Genomic DNA, 20,155 nt, shown 5'->3' with positions numbered 1-20,155 from the left:
CAACTGAATAGCCTGCTTCAAATACAAACCAGGTTTTGAGTGGTAGCTCAGCAAGTAACAATGCTTGCCACCAAGCCTGATGACCTGAATTCAATCCTTGGGACTCATGCGGTGGAAGGAAAGAAAACTCTCACAGTTTATCTTATGACCTCCACATGTGTACTATGGTATGCACTCTCCCACAAGCAAATGTAGTTTAAAATGCTTAAAGAAATAAAATCGTCAGTGAACTGTGACTAAAAAGCACAGTGCATTTTTGCCTTTGTAGAAGGAATGTTGTATAAGGATTGTTCTGTCATAGCTAGAGCATAAGGCATTCACATTAGAAAAGAAAGCAAAACTGACTTAAAAACCTTATGCAGAAGTCATTAGACCTTTTATATAAAAATATCAAGATAGAAGGTGATATAGTGTATTAAATTCAGTTCCATTTCAATTTATTGGCAGCTAATAATTGAATAATTACCATTAAAAAATATTTTTAAAAAGTGATAGTGGTGAATGTCTTTAATCCCTGCACTTGGGAGGCAGAGGCAGACAGAGCTCTGAGTTCCAGGCCAGCCTGGTATATACTAATTCCAAGATAGCCAGGGCTACAGAGAAACTCCATTTTGAAAAATAAAAATAAAAAAAGAAACATAATTTAAATCTGGGTATATGGTAATACACACATAATAACATCACCTGCTAGGTAGGAGCAGAAAATCAGGACTTCAAGGTCAACCCTGAATATACAGTCAATTTGAGCCAGCTTGAGATACACGAGACTATCTCCAAATTAAAAGAAGTAGGAGGAAGAAACCAGAATAGAGAGAATGGCACATGTATGCAGGGTCTTTGCTCAACCACTGAATGCTGAGCTGGGTCCGAGGAAAGGTAAGTGCACTGCTGGTCTGTTCCCCAGGCTCCAAGAATCCTGGAGACAGTCAGATGCAACAGAAAATCTAGTAAAGCAGGAACTCGTTTATTGTCCCACAGCCAGCTTCTTTTAAGGCAAAAAACCGCAGAGTGGGAAAGCATGAGTCCTAGGGTTTGACCAACTTCTACTTTATATACGTGAAAATGTAGAATATTTTAAAGAAGGATTTCGCATACCTATATCACAAAGTTATCATTGGGGGGTGCAGGAACTAGAGAGATGGCTTAAGAGCACTGCCTGCTCTTCCAGACGTCCTGAGTTCAATTCCCAGCAACTACATGGTGGCTCACAACCATCTATAATGAGATCTGCTGCCCTCTCCTTGCCTGCAGGGATACATGCAGACAGAAAACTGTGTACATAATAAATAAGTAAATTTGGGGGGGCACAATGGACCTGGAGAGGTGGCTCAGTGGTTAAGAACACTTAATTATTCTTGCAGAGGACTCTGGTTCAGTTCTCATACCTGCATGAGACTATAACTCCAGTTCCAAAGGATCTAAAGCCCTCTAGCCTCCATGGGCCCTTGCACATTATGGTACAAATAAACTTAATGCACACATATACATATAAGTAAAAATAAAGACTAAATCTCCCCCACCCCCAAGACAAGGTTTCTCTGTGTAGCCTTAACTGTCCTTGGAACCCACTGTGTAGACCAGGCTGACCAACTCACAGAGATTCACCTGCCCCTGCTTCCATTGTGCTGGGATTAAAGGCATGCACCACCACCACCTGGTGACTAAATCTAGAAGAAAATCACCAACTACCTCAAGTAAATTATATTAATATAACAGCCCTTATTTGAAGAAATCTGTAAAGAAATTTTACAATTCAATTGTTTGTTGTTCTGCATCAGGGTATGTCTGCATAGGTCAATTCAGTCCCTCTGCTTCAGCCTCTAAAGTGCTATGGTTACGAGCAAGAACTGCTGTTGTATACAATGTCTTTCTGGTCATTCAGTTATTTAGTGAGTTTGTGCATGCATGTGTGCAAGGTTAATAATAGGTCTTTATATTGAGACCCTCATTATAACCCAGAGCTTTCCAATTAAGCTAGTCTACGTTGACATCTTGTCTCTGCTCCCCTAGCTCTGGGATTATAGAAGGGCTGCCACTCTAGCTCATGATCTATGAACAAACTGGGGATCCAAGTTAAGGTCCTCAAGCTTGCTTGACAGTGAACTATCTTCTCAGCACTTAACCAGTTATTTATTTCACAATAGATCCATGACCATTAGTCTTATTTTATATGACTCTTCTTTAGATTTAGTTCTTAAATTATCTTGTTACAGCATTGGTGTCACCCTTAGATTGGGTCCTGTGGCATTTTTACTTGTTTACTTATTTTAGGTTTTTTGTTTGTTTGTTTGTTTGTTTTGGGTTAGTATGTGACTAACCTGCTCTGGCTGACCTTGGAGAACAGTGTCTAGAAACCAAGATCTGGGCACTGGTTATAGTCATTGCTGTCTGTGTCGTTGATTATAAGATTTCTCAATTGATAAAGCCAAGAAACTTAACTGCTAGTGTTCATATAACTGTAACACATCTACTTTGATTTCATCTGTTCATCTGTATGTCTTAAAAATCAGGAGTTTGAGCAGTCCTAGCACTACTAGAAAGACTTTGGGCAAAATCAAGATTTTGAGACGAGGGCCTAGAGAGAGATGGCTCAGTAGTTAAGATCACATGCTGCTCTTGCAGAGGACTTTTCATTATGTTCTCAGCACCCATATCATGGCTCACGACCTATGTAACTTCAGTTATAGGGGATCTAATGTCTTTCTTATGAGGGCACCAGGCACATGTGTGATTCATATACATATACATGCAGGCAAATACTCATACACAACCATACACATGAAATAATCTAAATCTAAAAAAGAAAAAATGAGGTTGACACTAGCCTGGCTACATAGTTAAATCCTGTCTCAATAAACAATCCCATGAATTGCTAACAGTTCATCATAAGAGTTTTCACTTGTTATTGATAGGTACTTGTTTTTGATACTTGTTATTACTTTCCAAGACTGACCTCCAACTCAAAGTAATCCTCTTAACTCTGCCTCCTAAGTACTGCAGTTAGAGATGTGTCACCACATTTGGCAGTAATTATGTATTCAGTAGAATACCTGTGTTAAAGAATTTTACCAGCTTACATACCGTGAGAAATAAATTTACTACTCCAGAGTACAATGTTTATATACAGAATGTTAATGCTATTTATCATATAGTCCAAACTGTTTTCTCTAGTAGGAATTAATATCCTTTCCTTGTTGGTTTGTTTTTGGTTTTTCTGTTATTGTTGGGGTTTGTTTGTTTGTTTGTTTGTTTCATACAAGGTCTCTATATAGCACGGACTGCCCTGGCTGTCTCTGAGTGCTGGGATTAAATTAAAGGCATGCCCTACCACCCCTGGCTTTCCTTATTTCTTTTATGGTGGTTAACTACGTTTTTGTGATAGGGATGTGTTTATAAATATTGTATTCCACTTCTCATTCTAGTCACCCACAAAATGGTTGAGGGATTTTGTTTTGTTTTTTGTTGGGGAGAAGAGGTTCAGGAAACAATAGTGTGGTTCTAAAAGATACGTTCTATCTGTCTATCTTTCATTCTTTCTTTTTAGCTCCCTTCCCATCTACCATTAGTTTTAGATTATCTTTTCATTGGCTTTTGTTTTATGGGGTTTTTGGTTGTTTGTTTTTCAAGGCAGGGTTTCTCTGTATTGCTTTGGAGCCTAGCCTGTCCTGGAACTTGCTCTGTAGATCAGGATGGCCTTGAACATAGAGATCCTCCTGCCTGCCTCTGCCTCCCAAATTTTGGGACTAGAGACGTGCGACACCGACGCCTGGCTTGTTTTATATATTTTGTATACAAATAGGCACTTGTACATTTTTGTTGTTCATGATATGTTTATGTTGTTTTGAGATGAGATCTCATATAGCCCAGAAACTCAGTATGTAGCTGAGAATGACCATGGCAAGAGGTTCAGGGCTTCATTAACCTCAGGCCTTGCCTCTAAAAGCAAAACAAACTAAAATCCTCCTTGTGGAAATACTGTTTAAATAACTGTTTAGTCCTAAATTCAAACTTGAGGGTTTGTTTAGTGAAAACTTTTTTTTCCTTGAGTATTGGTAAATAATGTCAGTAAAGTATTATATATTAGTTCTCTTTTATCCTTTTTATACTCATCCTACTTTACAGAAGTGATGGGAAAAACTGAACTATTAATGTGCTTTCTCACAAGAAAGGTATGCTAAAAATGTAAGCTATTGCTATTTTTCAGCAGTTGAAGATAAATTCTTCTTACCTTTGGGTAAGCAGAAATAGTTTCTTTTCCTTGAGTTTTTATATTCACTGGGGATGTTGAGTGGTGCTTTGGCCTGACAAATGTTTGAGGGTAGAGTTAAAGGGGTAGAAACTGGCTAGGAAATACTGATCCACGACAATCCTTTTGAGTGAAATTGGCTGTAACTAAGTTGAGTAATAAGGATTAACATGATGGTTTGTAGTTGCTATTTCCTTAGGTTATACATATTTGCAATAATGTATATAAAATATAAATCCTGGTTGTGGGTTAATTTCCTATTGAACTTTTGAAAGTAGTAATTCTGGGGGCTAGGGATGTAAGTTCCTAGTTCAATTGCTAACATCTTATAAGACTGACATGGTGTTGCATACCTGCTGTCGATGTACAGGGGAGGGTGGAGTCTAGAGATAGAAGTTTCAGAAGCTCAAGGTCATCCTCAGCTGTCTAGAGAGTTTGAGACCAACCATGGATAGATACATGAAAATACGTGTCTCAAAATAAACACATAATAGTGTAGATTTCCTCTAATGATCAATCCACAAACAAAGTGCAGTGAGGTGTGTGACCTCATTTTAAAATACACTTAAACTGATCCCAGATATGTAATTTAGTGGGCTTTTCAGTCTTCTGGCCAAAGTGCTCGTTTGTAGGAATGACTGGCACACTGTCTATGTAACTGACAGTATTTACTGATTTCATTTAAAACTGTTCTTAAGTATCAGGCTGACAAGATGACTAAGCTTGTTATAAAGCCTGGTGACCTAAGTTCAGTCCTCCTGCACCTTTGTAAAGTTGGAAAGGAGAGAGCCAACTGCACAGTGTTGTCTTTTACCTCTATACACAGGCAAGGCCACACACTGACCCAAAGTAATATTCTTAAGAACAAAACCCAAAACTATGCTCTGTATCATTGGGATGGTGGTGGTTTTGAGCTAAGCAGTGATTCATTAGAAAGTTTAACAACAACTCATTTATTTTAAGCCAAGAATACAAATTAAGTTTCTCTTATCCAATTTGCCTTGTAATTTTGATGTTTGTCAAAGAATAACTAACTGAAACAAAACTGTTACAGCTGAACAAAATGTTCAGTTTGGATTCTGTTTTATTCAGCTGAATAAACTGTTTTAGCTGAACAAAACTGATGCATGTAAGCATGGTATTTCAAGAAGATGTGGTATGGCACTAATTTAAGTGACTGCTTTTGTTTTATTGCTGTTTTGGTTACACCAACCTTGAATTCACAGTCCTCCATCCTTAACTTCCTAGATGCTGACCTTTTTTAAGTGTGCGTCATCATGATTTTTGGATACTAATCCTTAGAGAGAGAGAGAGAGTCATGAACGCGCTCGTGTGTGTGTGTGTGTGTGTGTGTGTGTGTGTACTTAATATGATTTTTCATGGCTTTTTGTTACATTTCTTTGGTTTGGTTAAGAGGGCAGATTATCAAGTCCAATACTTGCTTTTTTTCCCGTTGCTATGTTTTATGCTTTATACCTGACTCTTCCAATTAAAAAAAAAAGTTATAGTATCCCACATTACTTCTAATTCTCAAGATTACTTCAAAAGAACCTGCTTTAGACAGACAAGGATATAAATTCATTCTTTCCGCCACTATGCTTTTACCTAAATGTGAGCTATAGAAATCCTTAGAGTTCGTCTGAATATTTTTAAAAACAAAAGCTCACGTGGAAGCTACTGTGATAATGCTTACTTTCTGGGTAGGGAAATCTGAATCTTTGACTCTTCCTATAATTCAACACAAGGCCTCACTGGGTGGTGGTGACCCACACTTCCAGTGCTCGAAGCAGAGGTAGGTGGATCTCTGACTTGAGTTCCAGGGCAGCCAGTGCTACACAGAGAAACCCTATCCCCCCCCCCCCAAAAAAAAAAGTCAAGGTCTCATTGTCTACCCCTGGCTGACCTGTGAGTAGTGTTCTTTTTCTAAGAGAATATGATTTAGTTGATGTCTCCAGATACCCTGGTTTTATGTCTTCCGGTTTGGTTTTGTTTTTTCAAGACAGAGTCTCTGTGTAGCCCTGGTTGTCCTGGAACTCCATCTGAAGACCAGGCTGGCCTCAAACTCAAATTCATCTACCTGTCTCTGCCTCCCTGGTGCTGGAATTGAAGGCATGGGTCACCACCACCCAGTTTATGCTGTCTGTCTGTCTGTCTGTCTCTCTGTCTCTCTCTCTCCCCCTGACTCCCTCTCCCCCTCTATTCCCCCCCCCTCTATTTTTATTTTATGTATATTGGTGTTTTGCTTGCATGTGTGCCTGTGAGGGTGCCAAAACCTCTGGAACTAGAATTAAAAAGAGCTGTGAACCACCATGTAGGTATAATTGAACCAGGCTCTTCTGGAAGATCATTCTGTGTGCTTAATCACTGAGCCATCTCTCCAGCCACCAAAAGTCTTTTAATATAATAGATCCATTTTAACTTTCTAGAGCCACCTCTAAACTAAATTCTTTCATGACTCTGTCCCTTGATATCTTTATGTTCTTTAGCCTTGGCATTACTAAATATTTTCTATAAACCGCAGTATTCAAGTTTGGACTTGTTTACCCCAGAAAAATTTAGCTTCCTTTGTGAAAATAAAAATTCACATTAAAGAGTAACATATTTCAGGCTGGGCAGTGGTGGCGCACACCTTTAATCCCAGTACTTGGGAGGCAGAGACAGGTGTTCGAGACCAGCCTGTTCTACGTCCAAAGCCACAGAGAAACCCTGCCTTGAAAAATAAAAACAAAAAACAAAACATTTCAATTTTATTGCTGTGTTAATTATTTCATAACAACTCGACTCTTTCATTAGAGGGGGCATAAAAATTAAAACCTGCTGCTTAGCAGTTTGCTGTGATAAGATTGTTAAGAGGAGTAACATTTTATCCTGCAGTTAAAACTCTCATACCCTTGGCTGATTTAGTGGCAAACACCATTAATGCCAGCACTCAGAAGGCACAGAGGTAGACTGATCTTTGTGAGTTTGAAGCCAGTCTAGTCCCCATAGCCAAATGCATCCTGAGACCCTGAGTCAAAAAATAAAAATGAACCTCCACCTCTCTTCTAAAAAAACCTTAACCAAATACACAGTCAACATTGGTAGCTTAGAACTTTTAGACACACAAATCAAGCTGCTTTCAGAATTTTAGTGCTGAAACATTTTACAAATATTTTTAAAAATATTGTTTCTGAGACCATATTCTTACTAAATGACCCCAGTTGGGCTCCAACCCTTGTATAGTCCAAGCTAACCTTTTGCCTGAAAGCCTCTTGCCTCTTGCCTCACAAATACGAGGGTCACATATGTACAGCATCATGCTTGGCTATATTTTAAGTGAATGTGAAATTGCCTATTTGTATATACCAGCAAATAGTTGACAGTCACAGCATTTTCAAGTTGGTTGGAACCTTTTTAACCAACTGTTGTAAATCTGGAAATAAGCTATAACATATACATGAAGTCCTACATCTCTTGGTTAATACTAACCTGAACCTGAACCTTACATTTTTCTGAATTTTCAGCACCACCACCACCACCACCGATACCTGTTTTGTTTGGTGTTTGGGGAATAGTGTGGGGAGGTGGAGACCACAGGATTTCCCATAGCTGAAGGGATCTTCTGGTCTGTGTAGGCACCTTGAACTTTTGATCCTTTTTTGCCTTTTCCAAAAATAGGCCTGAACTATCAGGCTCCCTTCCTTTTTCTTGCTGTAATATTTGTTTGTACTTTTTCAGTTTCCTTGCAAATAGTAAATATTCACAAACATTTCAGAGGTTATTTGGGCTTATCTGGTGTTTTGTTGTTGTGACCTGGTTTGGCTATGTAGTTCAGTGTGACTTTGAACTCTTATTTCTGCCACTGCTTCCCAGGTGCTGTGATTACAGGCCTATGTCACCATGCCCAGCCTATAATACCCAGCTGTAAAGGACAATTTAAAATAGTTCTTCTCTAATATGGTTCCATCGTTTTTTTATACATATTTTTGCCTTACCACAATTTGGAGTGTGCATGTGTGCCTATTTTTGATCCCTTTTCCTCTTTCTCCATTTGCAATGCTTGGGAATCATGCTTGGGGTCTTAGGCATGCTAGACAAATCCTCCTGAAATTTAATGTTTTTCAAAATAATGTTTTAAGGTTTTTTTATGTATGTGGGTATTTTGCTTGCATTGTATCTGTATACCACAGAGACCAGAAGAAGGTGTCAGATTCCTTGGAACTATAGTTAGAGACTTAGTTACCTTGTGGAAACACAGATCCCTGGAAGAATGAGCATCGAGTGCTTTTAACTGCTGATGCTTTGTCCATCCGCTCAGGAAATGAATGAATGAATGCATTCATACATACATACATACATACATACATACATACATACATACATACATACATGTTCATTCAGGTTTTTTTGTTTGTTTTTTCTCCTTTAAAGACTAGAGTGTAGCATAGACTTGGGAGGCTAAGACAGAAGGATTGCAGGTTTTATTGCAGTCTGGACAACTTAGTTAGAACTTGTCTCAAAATGTATAAGAAGAGGACTGGGAATATAACTGATTGGTAAAATGCTTGCCTACCATCTGCTAGGCCCTAGTTTCAAGTACAAGTGGTCTACCAAACACATTCAGATATCTGTGTATGCGGGTACAAAATATCTCACTTTAGCCCTGCCTGGCCTGATTCTCATTTTGTGAGGGCTAGCATTATAGGTATGAGCCTATGAGCCACTGGACATAACCAGCCTTTCTCCTTCTTTAAATATTCTCCTAGCATAAGGGGGAAAGAAATATCCTCTGTGACTCATTTTAATATTTCAGTTTGGCATACCACAGTTTATACTATCGGTCAGATGTGCTTGTGGTTTATTTGCAGATGTCATTACAATTTTTTAAAGAAGGCTAAGGAAAAGAACATGAGTGGAAAGAGGCTTTAAGGGAGGAATACCTTTAGCCATTTTAGTGGATTAAATTTTGTTTAAAGATTTACTTATTTTAGGGACTGGAGAGATGGCTTTGAAGTTAAGAGCACTGACTGCTCTTCCAGTGGACCTGGGTTCAATTCCTAGCACCCACATGGCGGCTCACAACTATCTATAACTTCAGTTCTAGGGGACATGACACAGGCTTATATGCAAGCAAAACACCAGTGCACATGAAATAAAAATAATTTTTTAAAAGATTAATATTTTATGTCATCATCATGTTGCGACATGGTGGCGTCCAGGCGAATGTGCTAGAGAAGGAGCTTCAAGTAAAGAAGTTATATCCACAGGTGACAGGAAGTGAGCTGAACACTGGGTGTGGCTTGAGCATATATGAGACCACAAAGTTTCCTTATATAGCTTCCTTGTTTGTATTCTACTTATATTTGATTTGTATAAAGGTAGTTGTTAGCCTGGCATGCATTAGGCCCTGGGTTTGGTCCATAGCATCAGATAGAAAATAAAATTAAATAGTAGCAGATGGTTACAATTCATTTGAAATTTGTGTTTGTGTACAGGTGGGTGTATGTGTATGTGCATATGAGTATTGAAGCAAAAGGCAACAGTAACTCCACTTTTTCTTTTTTTAAAATAGTTTCAGTAGATTTGGCATTCATTGATCTTGCCAGCAGACTCCAAGAATCCACCTGTATCTGTTCAACGATGGTTATAGGTACACATTACTACACCCAATTTTTTTTAAGATTGTGACTTTAATTTTTTAATTTTTTATGTTCTTGGTATTTTGCCTGTACCACATACATTTCTGGTACCTTTTGAGACTAAAAAAAGGGACATAGGAGCCCTGGTAATTGGTGTTACAGATTTTGTTTTTGTTTTTCAAGACAGGGTTTCTCTGTATTATTTTGGAGGCTGTCCTGGAACTAGCTCTGAAGACCAGGCTGGCCTGGAACTCACAGAGATCCGCCTGCCTCTGCCTCCTGAGTGCTGGGATTAGAGGCGTGCACCACCAATGCCTGGCTACAGATCGTTTTAAACTGCCGAGTAGTGCTGAGAATCAAACTCTGGTCTTCTGAAAGAAGAGTAATCAGTGATCTTAATTGTAGAGTCTGAATGTGGGTTATTCATATTAGTGTGTTGCCTGCTGAGGTCAGAAATGGGTGTCAGATCCCATGGATCTGGAATTACAAGTGGTTGTGAGACACTGGGTATAGGTGCCAGGAACCAAACTGCAAGACCAGGATACGGGCATTGTTTTGGTTTTTGTTTGTTTGAGACAGGGTTTCTCTGTGTGGCCCTGGGTGTCCTGGAACTCACACTATAGACCAGTGTGGCCTTGAACTCAAGAAGATTGGCCTACTGTATATGCAGTGTTATCTCTCCAACCTCTGGACCCACCCATCTGTGCACTACTTGAGCTCCCCCACCCCCACCCCTGGGATCTGAACTCAGGTTATCATGTGTTTGTAGCCATCTCCCTAGCTATCATTGGGGGTTTTAATTTTGTTTTCTGTCAAAAAAATATATATAATGTATGCAAGCCAGGCAGTAGTCGCACATGTCTTTATTCCAGCACTTAGAAGGCAAAGGCAAGCTAATCTCTGTGAGTGTCAGGCTAGCCTGTTCTTCAGAGCAACAAAGAGAAACCCTATCTCCAAAATAAGAAAGAAAGAAAGAAAGAAAGAAAGAAAGAAAGAAAGAAAGAAAGAAGGAAGGAAGGAAGGAAGGAAGGAAGGAAGGAAGGAAGGAAGGAAGGAAGGAAGGAAGGATGCATATATGCATTGTGTTTGTGTGCTCGCGAATCATTCGCCCATGTATCCATGTGGAAATACTTTAATAACTGTTTTTGAAAAACACATTTTCATGATACAACAGCAGAGGTTGATATTGAAATTTCCTTTTAGTTGTCTTGATATTTTGATACTGTAGCCTGTTTTGCCCTTTTTTGGAAGAGTCATGTATCATTGTTTTAATAACCTTTTGTTCCATAGCATTATGTTGAGGTTCTTCCTCTGTTGATATCCTTGTGGTACATGTAATCTGGTAACTGTTTGGGTTCTTCTTTCCTCCAGAGCTAATTCTGTAATTATTTTATCTCAGTCATGTACCTTTTTTTTTTTTTTTAAAGTTCACTATCAAGTATTAGTGAAGGGGTATTTCTGGGGTAAATGCTAATATCTTTTGTATTTCTTTTCCTTACTCAGATTGAGTCTGTTTCTCAGCCTTCAGAAAACCATGGTATTCCTGTTAGTCATATTTCAGAGTCCTTGTCTACCAAATCATGTGGAGCACTGAGACCTGTCAATGGAGTTGTTAACAGGTAATTTTTTTATGTCTTCTACTTCACTCATTTAATGCCCATGTAAACATGAATTTGGAGCCCCTAGTTATTCTCAGCCAGGACTGACTAAAGAAGCCCTAATACTTTAGTAATACTTTGTGTTTCTTACACTCTACTAAGTTTTTTTGTTTTTTGTTTTTTTGTTTTTTTTTTTCCCCCTTGAGACAGAGTTTCTCTGTAGCCCTGGCTGGCCAGGGTTTCTCTGTATTGTTTTGGAGGCTGTCCTGGAACTAGCTTTGTAGACAAGGCTGGCCTGGAACTCAAAGATCCGCCTGCTTCTGCCTCCTGAGTGCTGGGATTAAAGGCGTGCACCACCAACGCCCGGCTACCATATATATTTTATTTAGTATGTTTATGTAATCCTTTGTACTTAACATTGTCCTAAAGGGACTGGCCAAGTCCTATGGTTAAATTATGTAACGGTTTCTAAATTTCCAATGCATGGAATATAATTTATTTATCCTTAATTCATTATAAACAAGAGAACTGTTTTTAAGACTTCATTAGTATTTGCAAAGTTGTTTTCATACCAATCAAAAGTTTTATGTAGTTTTTATTAGGCTTTTTTGAGGGTTTCTCTGTGATTTTGGGAGGCTGTCCTGGAACTCACTCTGTAGACCAGGCTGGTCTCAAACTCTCAGAGTTCCACCTGCCTCTGCCTCCCGAGTGCCTGGACTAAAAGTGTGCTCGACTCTTATTGGGCATATTTCTCTTATGGAAGAAAGACTAACAATGAAAACATGAGTTTGCTTATTGACCTTTGCTCCTTTCGGGCATAATAGGTGTTGTGCACTGAGAGTCTCATGAGTAAGTACACACAGAGATTAGTGTACATTCTCATCCAAGCCTGTTTGTGTCTTTGAACATTTGAAAGTCAGGAAATGGAGCCCGCACTAGAGGCTTTGTTTCCTCTGTATTCTGAAATATGTCTCCTCCCTTTTTGTAGTCTTCAGCCTGTCCTGGCAGACCATGTTCCAGGTGACAGCTCTGATGCTGAGGAGCAATTGCATAAAAAACAACGGCTGAATTTAGTTTCTTCATCATCTGATGGCACCTGTGTGGCAGCCCGAACTCGACCTGTGCTGAGCTGTAAGAAACGGAGGCTTGTTAGGCCCAGTAGTATTGTTCCTCTTTCTAAGAAGGTGAGTACTCAGATTAGTCTGTTCTCAACTTCACTCCATTTACCCAATCCTGAAGGTTTCCTGAGAGCCTTAAAAAAGTACTAAACTCCTAAACTGTTCCTCTCTAGAGTTTGGTTTAGTTGCTTTGGAGTTAGGATTTAAGTTTTTACTTTTTGAGTTAGCTTGCTACGTTTGATGTGGCAGTTTTGTATGTATAATTGTACTTTGTGCATAGGAAGGTCTTGTTTTTTTAAAAAGCTCTTAGATGACAGAAGTCACATTTGAAAACAAAATGGAAGACACTCTGAAGTGTACGTCCTGCCATGAACACTTCTTTCTCATCTGTACTGTTTTCTCGAAATTGGCAGTGTTAGCTGGGCGTGGTGGAGCAGTAAGTCCTCTTCCTATTGAGCTATCTTAACTTCTCCCTCCCCTCCCTCCTTTTCATTTTGAGACAAGATCTGTTGTGGAGCAGAATGTTCTTTAATTTGTGACCTTCTCACATTACCTGTGTATAGGTGTGAACCACCAGGCCTGACTCTTACTATTGAGATTGTTGTTTTGTTTTGGTTTTATTGTTGTGTTGTTTTTTTGTTTGTTTGTTGTTTGTTTTTGATAACTTTTTTCACTAAGTAAATCAAGCTGGGCTGACCTTAGGTGCAAGGATTATAGATGTACACCACCACACCCTGCCAAAAGTGAGTTTTGAAGGTTTTGCCTTTCTTTTGAATTTTCTTTTTTTTTTTTTTTAGAATTTTGTTTTAATAGTCTTGATATTTCTCCTGAATGTTAGTATGTGTGCCTTGTGTGTTCACGCCTTGTGTACTCTTAGATGAGAAAGGGATGTTGGATCCCCTTGGGCTTGGATTGTAGATGATTATAACCTGCCAACTTAGCTGCCGAGCCTTCTGTCCCATTATACAGACTTGCTTTTAAAAAGGAATCTTCATTACAAAGTTTTTTTTTCCGCCAGGCGTTGGTGGTGCACGCCTTTAATCCCAGCACTCGGGGGGCAGAGGCAGGCGGATCTCTGTGAGTTCGAGGCCAGGCTGGACTGACAGCCTCGAAAACGATACAGAGAAACCCTGTCGTAAAAACAAAAAAAAATTTTTTCTTGCTATCTTCTCCATCTCTCCTTTCTTTGTTCTTTGTGCTTTTGAGACAGTATGTGTTAGTTAGCCCAGGGTGGTCTTGAACTCCTAGGCCTTCTGCCTTTACCTCTTGAAAGTGAAATCATATGCCACCTTGCCCGGCTTCCTCTACAATTACAAATTTTATTACTTAACAAATGTCCATGGTCAGAGAAAATGGAGATGACTTCATAATTGTGATAAACCTTTTTTTTTTTTTTTTTTTTTTTTTTTTTGGTTTTTACGAGACAGGGTTTCTCTGCATTGTCTTGGAGGCTATCGGTCCATAAACTTTATTTTTTAAATAACAGGGTTTATTTTATTCTGAAATTTAAGAAATCCGTGTAGGGCCAGGCACTGGTGGTGCACGCCTTTAATCCCAGCACTCGGGAGGCAGAGGCAGTCGGATCTCTGTGAGTTCGAGGCCAACCTGGTCTACAGAGTGAGTTCCAGGACAGCCTCCAAAACAATACAGAGAAACCCTGTCTCAAAAACAAAGAAAAATCTGTGTAATATGTATATTGGCGTACTTGGCTGGTTAAGTTATTGGGACAAGGTGTTTTCCCCATTGTGAAATTTTTTGTTCTTCATTTATTCCTTTGTAAAATACTTGCTGAATTTTGATGAGTTGCTTATTCTAGATATTGGTGATACAGTACTAGATGAAAACAAATCCTTAATCAAGAACATGTGATCTTCCTGCCTCAGCCTCCTGGGTTACTAAGACAACAGGGCTGTACCACATTTTGATACTTTGGGGTTTCTTATTTTTAGATTTATTTTCATTTTATGTGTATTGGTCTTTTGCCTGCATGTCTGTCATTTGTAGATCTTAATACCAGTGTTAGAGCAAAGACTTCAGTGAGATAAACTTGTTGGAAATAAAGTATAAAAGATCTTGAATTTGAGGGTTTCCTTGGTGAGGAGGCCATGCATGGGGCAAATTGCTTAGGGCCACTCGGCAGGACATCTGCAGCATGCCTGCCAAAAAGCGAGGGAAACTCACTGGCGTGGCCTGTGCCACCAGGCGCACTGGCTCCCACTCCATCATTCACAAGGTTTCTGGACTTCTCAGTATCTGCACTTTTTTTTGTTTGTTTTTTGTTTGTGCGTTTGTTTGAGAGCCTCTATCTCAAGCTCAAAGTTTATTGAGGAATGGATCCAGAAGCCTTAGTAATTTCCTCCATTAGTCTCCCCTTTACAAAACAGTAATGTGCTCATCCATTGGTTGGTTAGTTCTTTAAATGATTCAGAATTATGGATTGTTGTTTTTTCACTCATTTGGCCTTATGGGCTAAAAGCTGTTGAAAAGGTCAAATGCATTTAGGGCTCAAGTGAAACACCTACTATAAATTTAGCTTTTAGTTTTACTTGTAGAAAAAGAATGATAAGGTGCATGTATATAATCCAGTGCTTGAGAGGTTGAGGCAGGAGGATAATGAGTCTGAGGCCAAAATGAGAAGCAAACCCCAACTGATCAATTAATGACTCCTTTGTGAAAATGAAGACTTGTTGCCAGAATTTTACTGTGAAATCTAATCAATTTGAAAGCCAGCTCAAGTATTAATTATAACATAGAGACCAAGTCAGAGCCAAAGACACCAAAATTTGAGACCAGGATTGAGCTATTTGAACATTTACTTCCCACACTAAGGAGCCTGACTGTGTTCTGGCTCTCCTGAAGTCCAGGGCCATTACTGGCTACATATAAAGATAAGTTAGTGCCCATAAGGAGGTAAAGATGAGATGGACTTAGACTTGCAATCTGTATGGATCAAAATACTAAAATAAACAAATGGGCTAGAATGATGATGGCTCAGCGGCTAAGAGGACTTACTTCAGTCCCCAACACCCATTAACTCCAGCTTACAGCTGGCTCCAGTACCCTCTTCTGGCTTCAAGGGCTAGCACAAGTACATGATGCACATAGCATACACTCAGGCACACACATCCACATTAAATAAATGTGGTGTGGTGGTGAATGCCTTTAGGTCCCAGCACTTGGGAGGTAGAAGCAGGCTCCATCCTGTGAGTCTAAGTAGTGAGTTCCAGGGATCCAAAAACTACATAGTGAGACCCTATCTCAATAAATAAATAAATAAAAGATCTCGAATCCCAGGACCTCTAGATTTTATTTTTAAGATTGATAGAAAATAGTTGTAAGATAAATATAGAGATAATTTATATTGGATGAATTAGAAAAAGAGAATAGGAACTGAAAAGGGACATAACAGTACTAATCCTAGAACAATAATAGTCTAAAGGCTCTTTTGTTTTGTATTGTTTCTTGAGACAGGGTTTCTCTGTGTAGCCCTGGAACTTGCTTTGCAGACTAGGCTAGTCTTGAACTCACAGAGATCCAACTGCCTCTTGAGTGCTGGGGTTAAAGGAGCACACCACCACTGTCTGGCTCTAAAAGGCTCTTAAAGTTCTGAAGATGGTGGTCTGTAAAGATAGCACAGGCAAAGAAAGGTACTTGTAAATATTTTTATTTAGTTGTCTATTTATGAAGTGCTATAAGGGCTGGAGAAATGGCTCTGCTCTTCCAGAGGACCTGGGTCAATTCCCAGCACCCACATGAAAAAAGTTCTGTAAATATAATGGATTTTAATGGTAGTTCTATGAAATTTAACTTAGGTCTCTGAAAGAGCAACCAGTGCTCTTAACTGGTGAACCATCACTCGAGCTTTTGTTTTTTTCTGAAGGTCTTATTTTAATGGAGAGATGTTTTGGTGACTTGTTTGTTTGTGCTTTATTTAAGTCCATAAAAAACATGCTGAAGACATGTCTGTAAAGAAGCTATGATATAGTTCAGGCCCCGAGGTGAGGGAACATTGAATGAGCACTTCAAAAGACACACACACACACACACACACACACACACACACACACACACACACACACACACACACACACACACACACACACACACAGGCTGTGATGACTGGCTTGTTGTATTTGCATGGTAGAGGTAGCAGCATCAGGAGGGGGGCAGGGTGTCAACCATGGCTACATGAAACATTGTCTTCCCATCTCCATCAAAGGGGGAAACAGAAAAGACATAATAATTATAAGCCAGATGTGACCACATACCTATACTGGAGAATAAGAATGAATTTTGTGGGTGTTTTAGACTAATCTGGGAAACATAGTACACCCTTGTCTTGAAATAACAAAAGCCAGCATTCAGTGAAGAAAAGTAAGATGCTCCTGTGTTATTGTGATAACTAGTCTTTTCTAGCATTCCTTTCACAGTGCCATTCCCCAGGCATATTCTTCTTGCAGATTGGGTGTTGCCTAGATGATGTTATGAGTCATGCTTGGCAAGTGCCCGGGTTGTTCTTTGTAACACAAGATTGTAGGGATCCAACATTAAACATTTCAGCTTTTGTTTCAAAGCCTAAAAATATGAAAGAAAAAGAAAAAAGCTTGTGGAATTAAGTCTTTGGAGGATTTATATTTATTCATTTAATGCTATGTTGTGCCTATGTATATAAAGGAAGTTTAAAGAAAATAATTTATCGTTGAAATTAATCTAACGCAAAAATTGTGAAGGGGATCATTCAACTTGCATGATTTATTTTTATTATATAGTTATGAGTTGTGTTTTGTTTTTTGAAAGTGGAGGACAATTTGAGAGATCTTGGTGCTTAGGACTAAAAGCATGTGCCACTACCATACCCAGCAAGGATGTTTGGGTTTGTTTGTTTGTTTGTTTAAGACAGGGTTTCTCTGTATTGCTTTGGAGCCTGTCCTGGAACTCGCTTTGTAGACCAGGCTGGCTTCAAACTCCTGCCTCTGCCTCCCAAGTGCTGGGATTAAAGGCGTGTGCCACCAACACCCGGATGATATTAACTTTTTTGTTTTTGTTTTTGTTTGTTTGTTTTGTTTTGTTTTGTTTTACGAGACAGGGTTTCTCTGTATCTCTGTTTTGTTTTGGAGGCTGTCGGTCCAGCCTGGCCTCGAACTCACAGAGATCCACCTGCCTCTGCCTCCCGAGTGCTGGGATTAAAGGCGTGCGTGCCACCACCGCCCGACTGATATTAACTTTTTATCGGAGACAAATTGTCAGTTTGGTTTGCTTTTCACAGGTTCACCGGAATAGCACTACCCGCTCTGGCTGTGACGTCAATCCCTCTTGTGCTCTGTGTGGTTCAGGCAGTGTAAACACCATGCCTCCTGAAATTCACTATGAAGCCCCCCTGTTGGAACGTCTTTCTCAGTTGGACTCTTGTGTTCACCCTGTTCTAGCATTTCCAGATGGTAAGAAGGACAACAAAATTTAAAGTCTAACCGCTGAAGTCTAATAGGGTTCCAAGTGAAAGAAAATCAATGATGTCAGATACTATTACTTTCTGTCTTCGAAAACTTGTCAGAATTTTGCTGTTTGATCCTATGATTCACGTGGAAAGAGCAGCTTCCCTACGTCATCTTCTGACCTTGTATATACATGGGTGTTAATATAAGAAGGAGTGGAGCAGTGACTCAGGTTAAGAATAATAACTTGCTCTCTTGAAGAGGACCTAGGTTTGATTCCCAGCCCAAATGGTAGCTGACAACCATCTGTAACTCTAGTTCCAGGTGTCTTTTCTAGCTACTGCATGCACAAGGCATGTATTTTTACATGCACTCAAAATACACATACAACCAAAATAAAAATAAATATTTAAAATAAGAAATAGGGGACTGGAGTTTAGTAAGCACTTGAGAGCACTGGCTGTTCGTCCAGAGGACCCTGGCTTGATTCCTAGCGCACCCATATAGTGGCTTACAACTTTGATTTCCAAAGAATTCAGCATCCTCTTTTGGCTTCCATGAGTACTAGGTATTCATGTGTCTGGAGAAATGACTTCGTGGTAAAGTGCATGTACTGCTCTTGCAAAGAACGTAGATTTTGTTCTTAGCACTTACTTTGGGTCTTGAGCTTACTTCTGCCTCCAGGGTTCTGAGATTAAAGGGGGGGTCCCACCATGCCTTGTCCCCACTTTTTTTTTTTTAAAGACAAGATTACTATTGTTTCCTTTAAGTTTTATAGATGGTTACATCTTACTAAGCCATGGTGTGAATTTGGTTCTATTAATTTCCCTGTCCTCACAGGGAATATGTGCATTCTGTACTGGCGCCAAATTCACTGTGTAGCCAAGAATGACTTTTGAACTCCTGATTGCCCTGCCTCCACCTCCAAAGTGCTGGGATCACAGGCATTGGGTCTATGTGGTGCTGAACACCAAACCCAGGACTTTAAGAAGACAGGCACTCTGTCACCTGAGCTGTATCCAATTAATTTATTGGGTGTCTTTTGGGGTTTTCCCCCTTTACACTTAGAATATTTGGATGTGAAAGCTATTTTTGTGGCCTTGTATAATAAAAAGTAAATGCTAATTTTGCATTTCCTAATCAGTTTATAGGAGTTGTTAGGATCGCAGTCAATTGCCATTCTTTGTCCTGAAGCTTTGTGTTGTCTTCCCCCTTCAGCACAGATTTAGCCAGGTGTTGATGGCATATACCTTTACTTTAATCTTAGCGCTCCGGGGCAGGCAGGTCTCTTTTAATTTTGAGGTCAGCCTGATGTTGAAAGCCAGCTCCAGGAGAGCCAGGGCTACACAGAGAAACCCTGTCCCAGGGGTGGAAAGGAAAGAAAGGGGAAAAAAAAGAAACTGAGTTGGAAGCCAGTCAGTGGTGGTACACATCTTTAATCCCAAACCTAGGAAGGTAGAGGTAAGCAGGTCTTTGGGAGTTCAAGGACAGTCTAGTTTACACAGTTCGTTTCAGGACAGCTAGAATTACATGGAGAGACCTGTCTCCAAAAAAAAAAAAAAAAAAAAAAGGAATTCTCCCCCCCCCAACCTTTAATCTTTAATCCCTGGGAGCCTGAGGCAGGAGACTCTTTTGAGAAAGCCTGGTCTACAGAAGCTAGTTCCACAATAGTCAAAGCTGCAGAGACCCTTTGTTTGGTGGGGTGGGAGCTGGGATTGAGCTGGACCTCATGACTCAGGCCTATGTTGTAGCTATTCCAGGAAAGCTAAGACAGGAGGACTGCCGGCAACATAGACTCTTAAAGTGAAAAGGGCCAGATATGGTGGTGTGCCCTTACAATCACAGCACTTGTGGGGGCAGAAAAGCAGGGAAATATCCACGAGTTTGAGGTCCAGCTGGTAGACATAACAAGTTGTCGATTGTAGTGATCTCCCATCTCAAAAGATTGAGAAAGAAATTGAAGTTTAAAAAACAAAAAGTGAGGTGTTGTTTACCATTAATCCCAGTGCTCAGAAATTAAAAAGATGGGGGTAGGCCAGGTCTCGGTGCTACATGCCTTTTAATCCTAGTGATCACCTCACTGAGGGATCTTCCCAGTTATCTTGGAGATTATAGATAACACACTAGTGCAGAGGGCCCACGT

The 20,155-nt window shown here is 39.7% G+C and overlaps 1 protein-coding gene and 1 long non-coding RNA gene across 7 annotated transcripts in view; one reads left to right on the top strand and one right to left on the bottom strand.

Moving 5' to 3' along the window:
• Kansl1 (KAT8 regulatory NSL complex subunit 1) overlaps positions 1-20,155 on the top strand; it is a 134,881-nt gene that overhangs the window by 97,803 nt on the left and 16,923 nt on the right. For all 6 annotated transcript variants that reach the window (XM_040749864.1, XM_040749862.1, XM_040749863.1 and 3 more), the window contains 3 exons: positions 11,368-11,483; positions 12,451-12,646; positions 17,847-18,018. In XM_040749864.1, coding sequence (XP_040605798.1) covers positions 11,368-11,483; positions 12,451-12,646; positions 17,847-18,018 — 484 coding nt within the window. The remainder of the gene's footprint in view (positions 1-11,367; positions 11,484-12,450; positions 12,647-17,846; positions 18,019-20,155) is intronic.
• Positions 1-20,155, bottom strand: part of LOC121141530 — a 51,663-nt gene that overhangs the window by 20,304 nt on the left and 11,204 nt on the right. The gene's annotated exons all lie outside the window — the stretch shown is intronic.

Source organism: Mesocricetus auratus, unplaced genomic scaffold (assembly GCF_017639785.1).
Source record: "Mesocricetus auratus isolate SY011 unplaced genomic scaffold, BCM_Maur_2.0 Super-Scaffold_100007, whole genome shotgun sequence".
NCBI lineage: Eukaryota > Metazoa > Chordata > Mammalia > Rodentia > Cricetidae > Mesocricetus > Mesocricetus auratus.
Note: the sequence above shows the minus strand (reverse complement) of the source record. Positions and strands in the feature narration are given on the sequence as shown.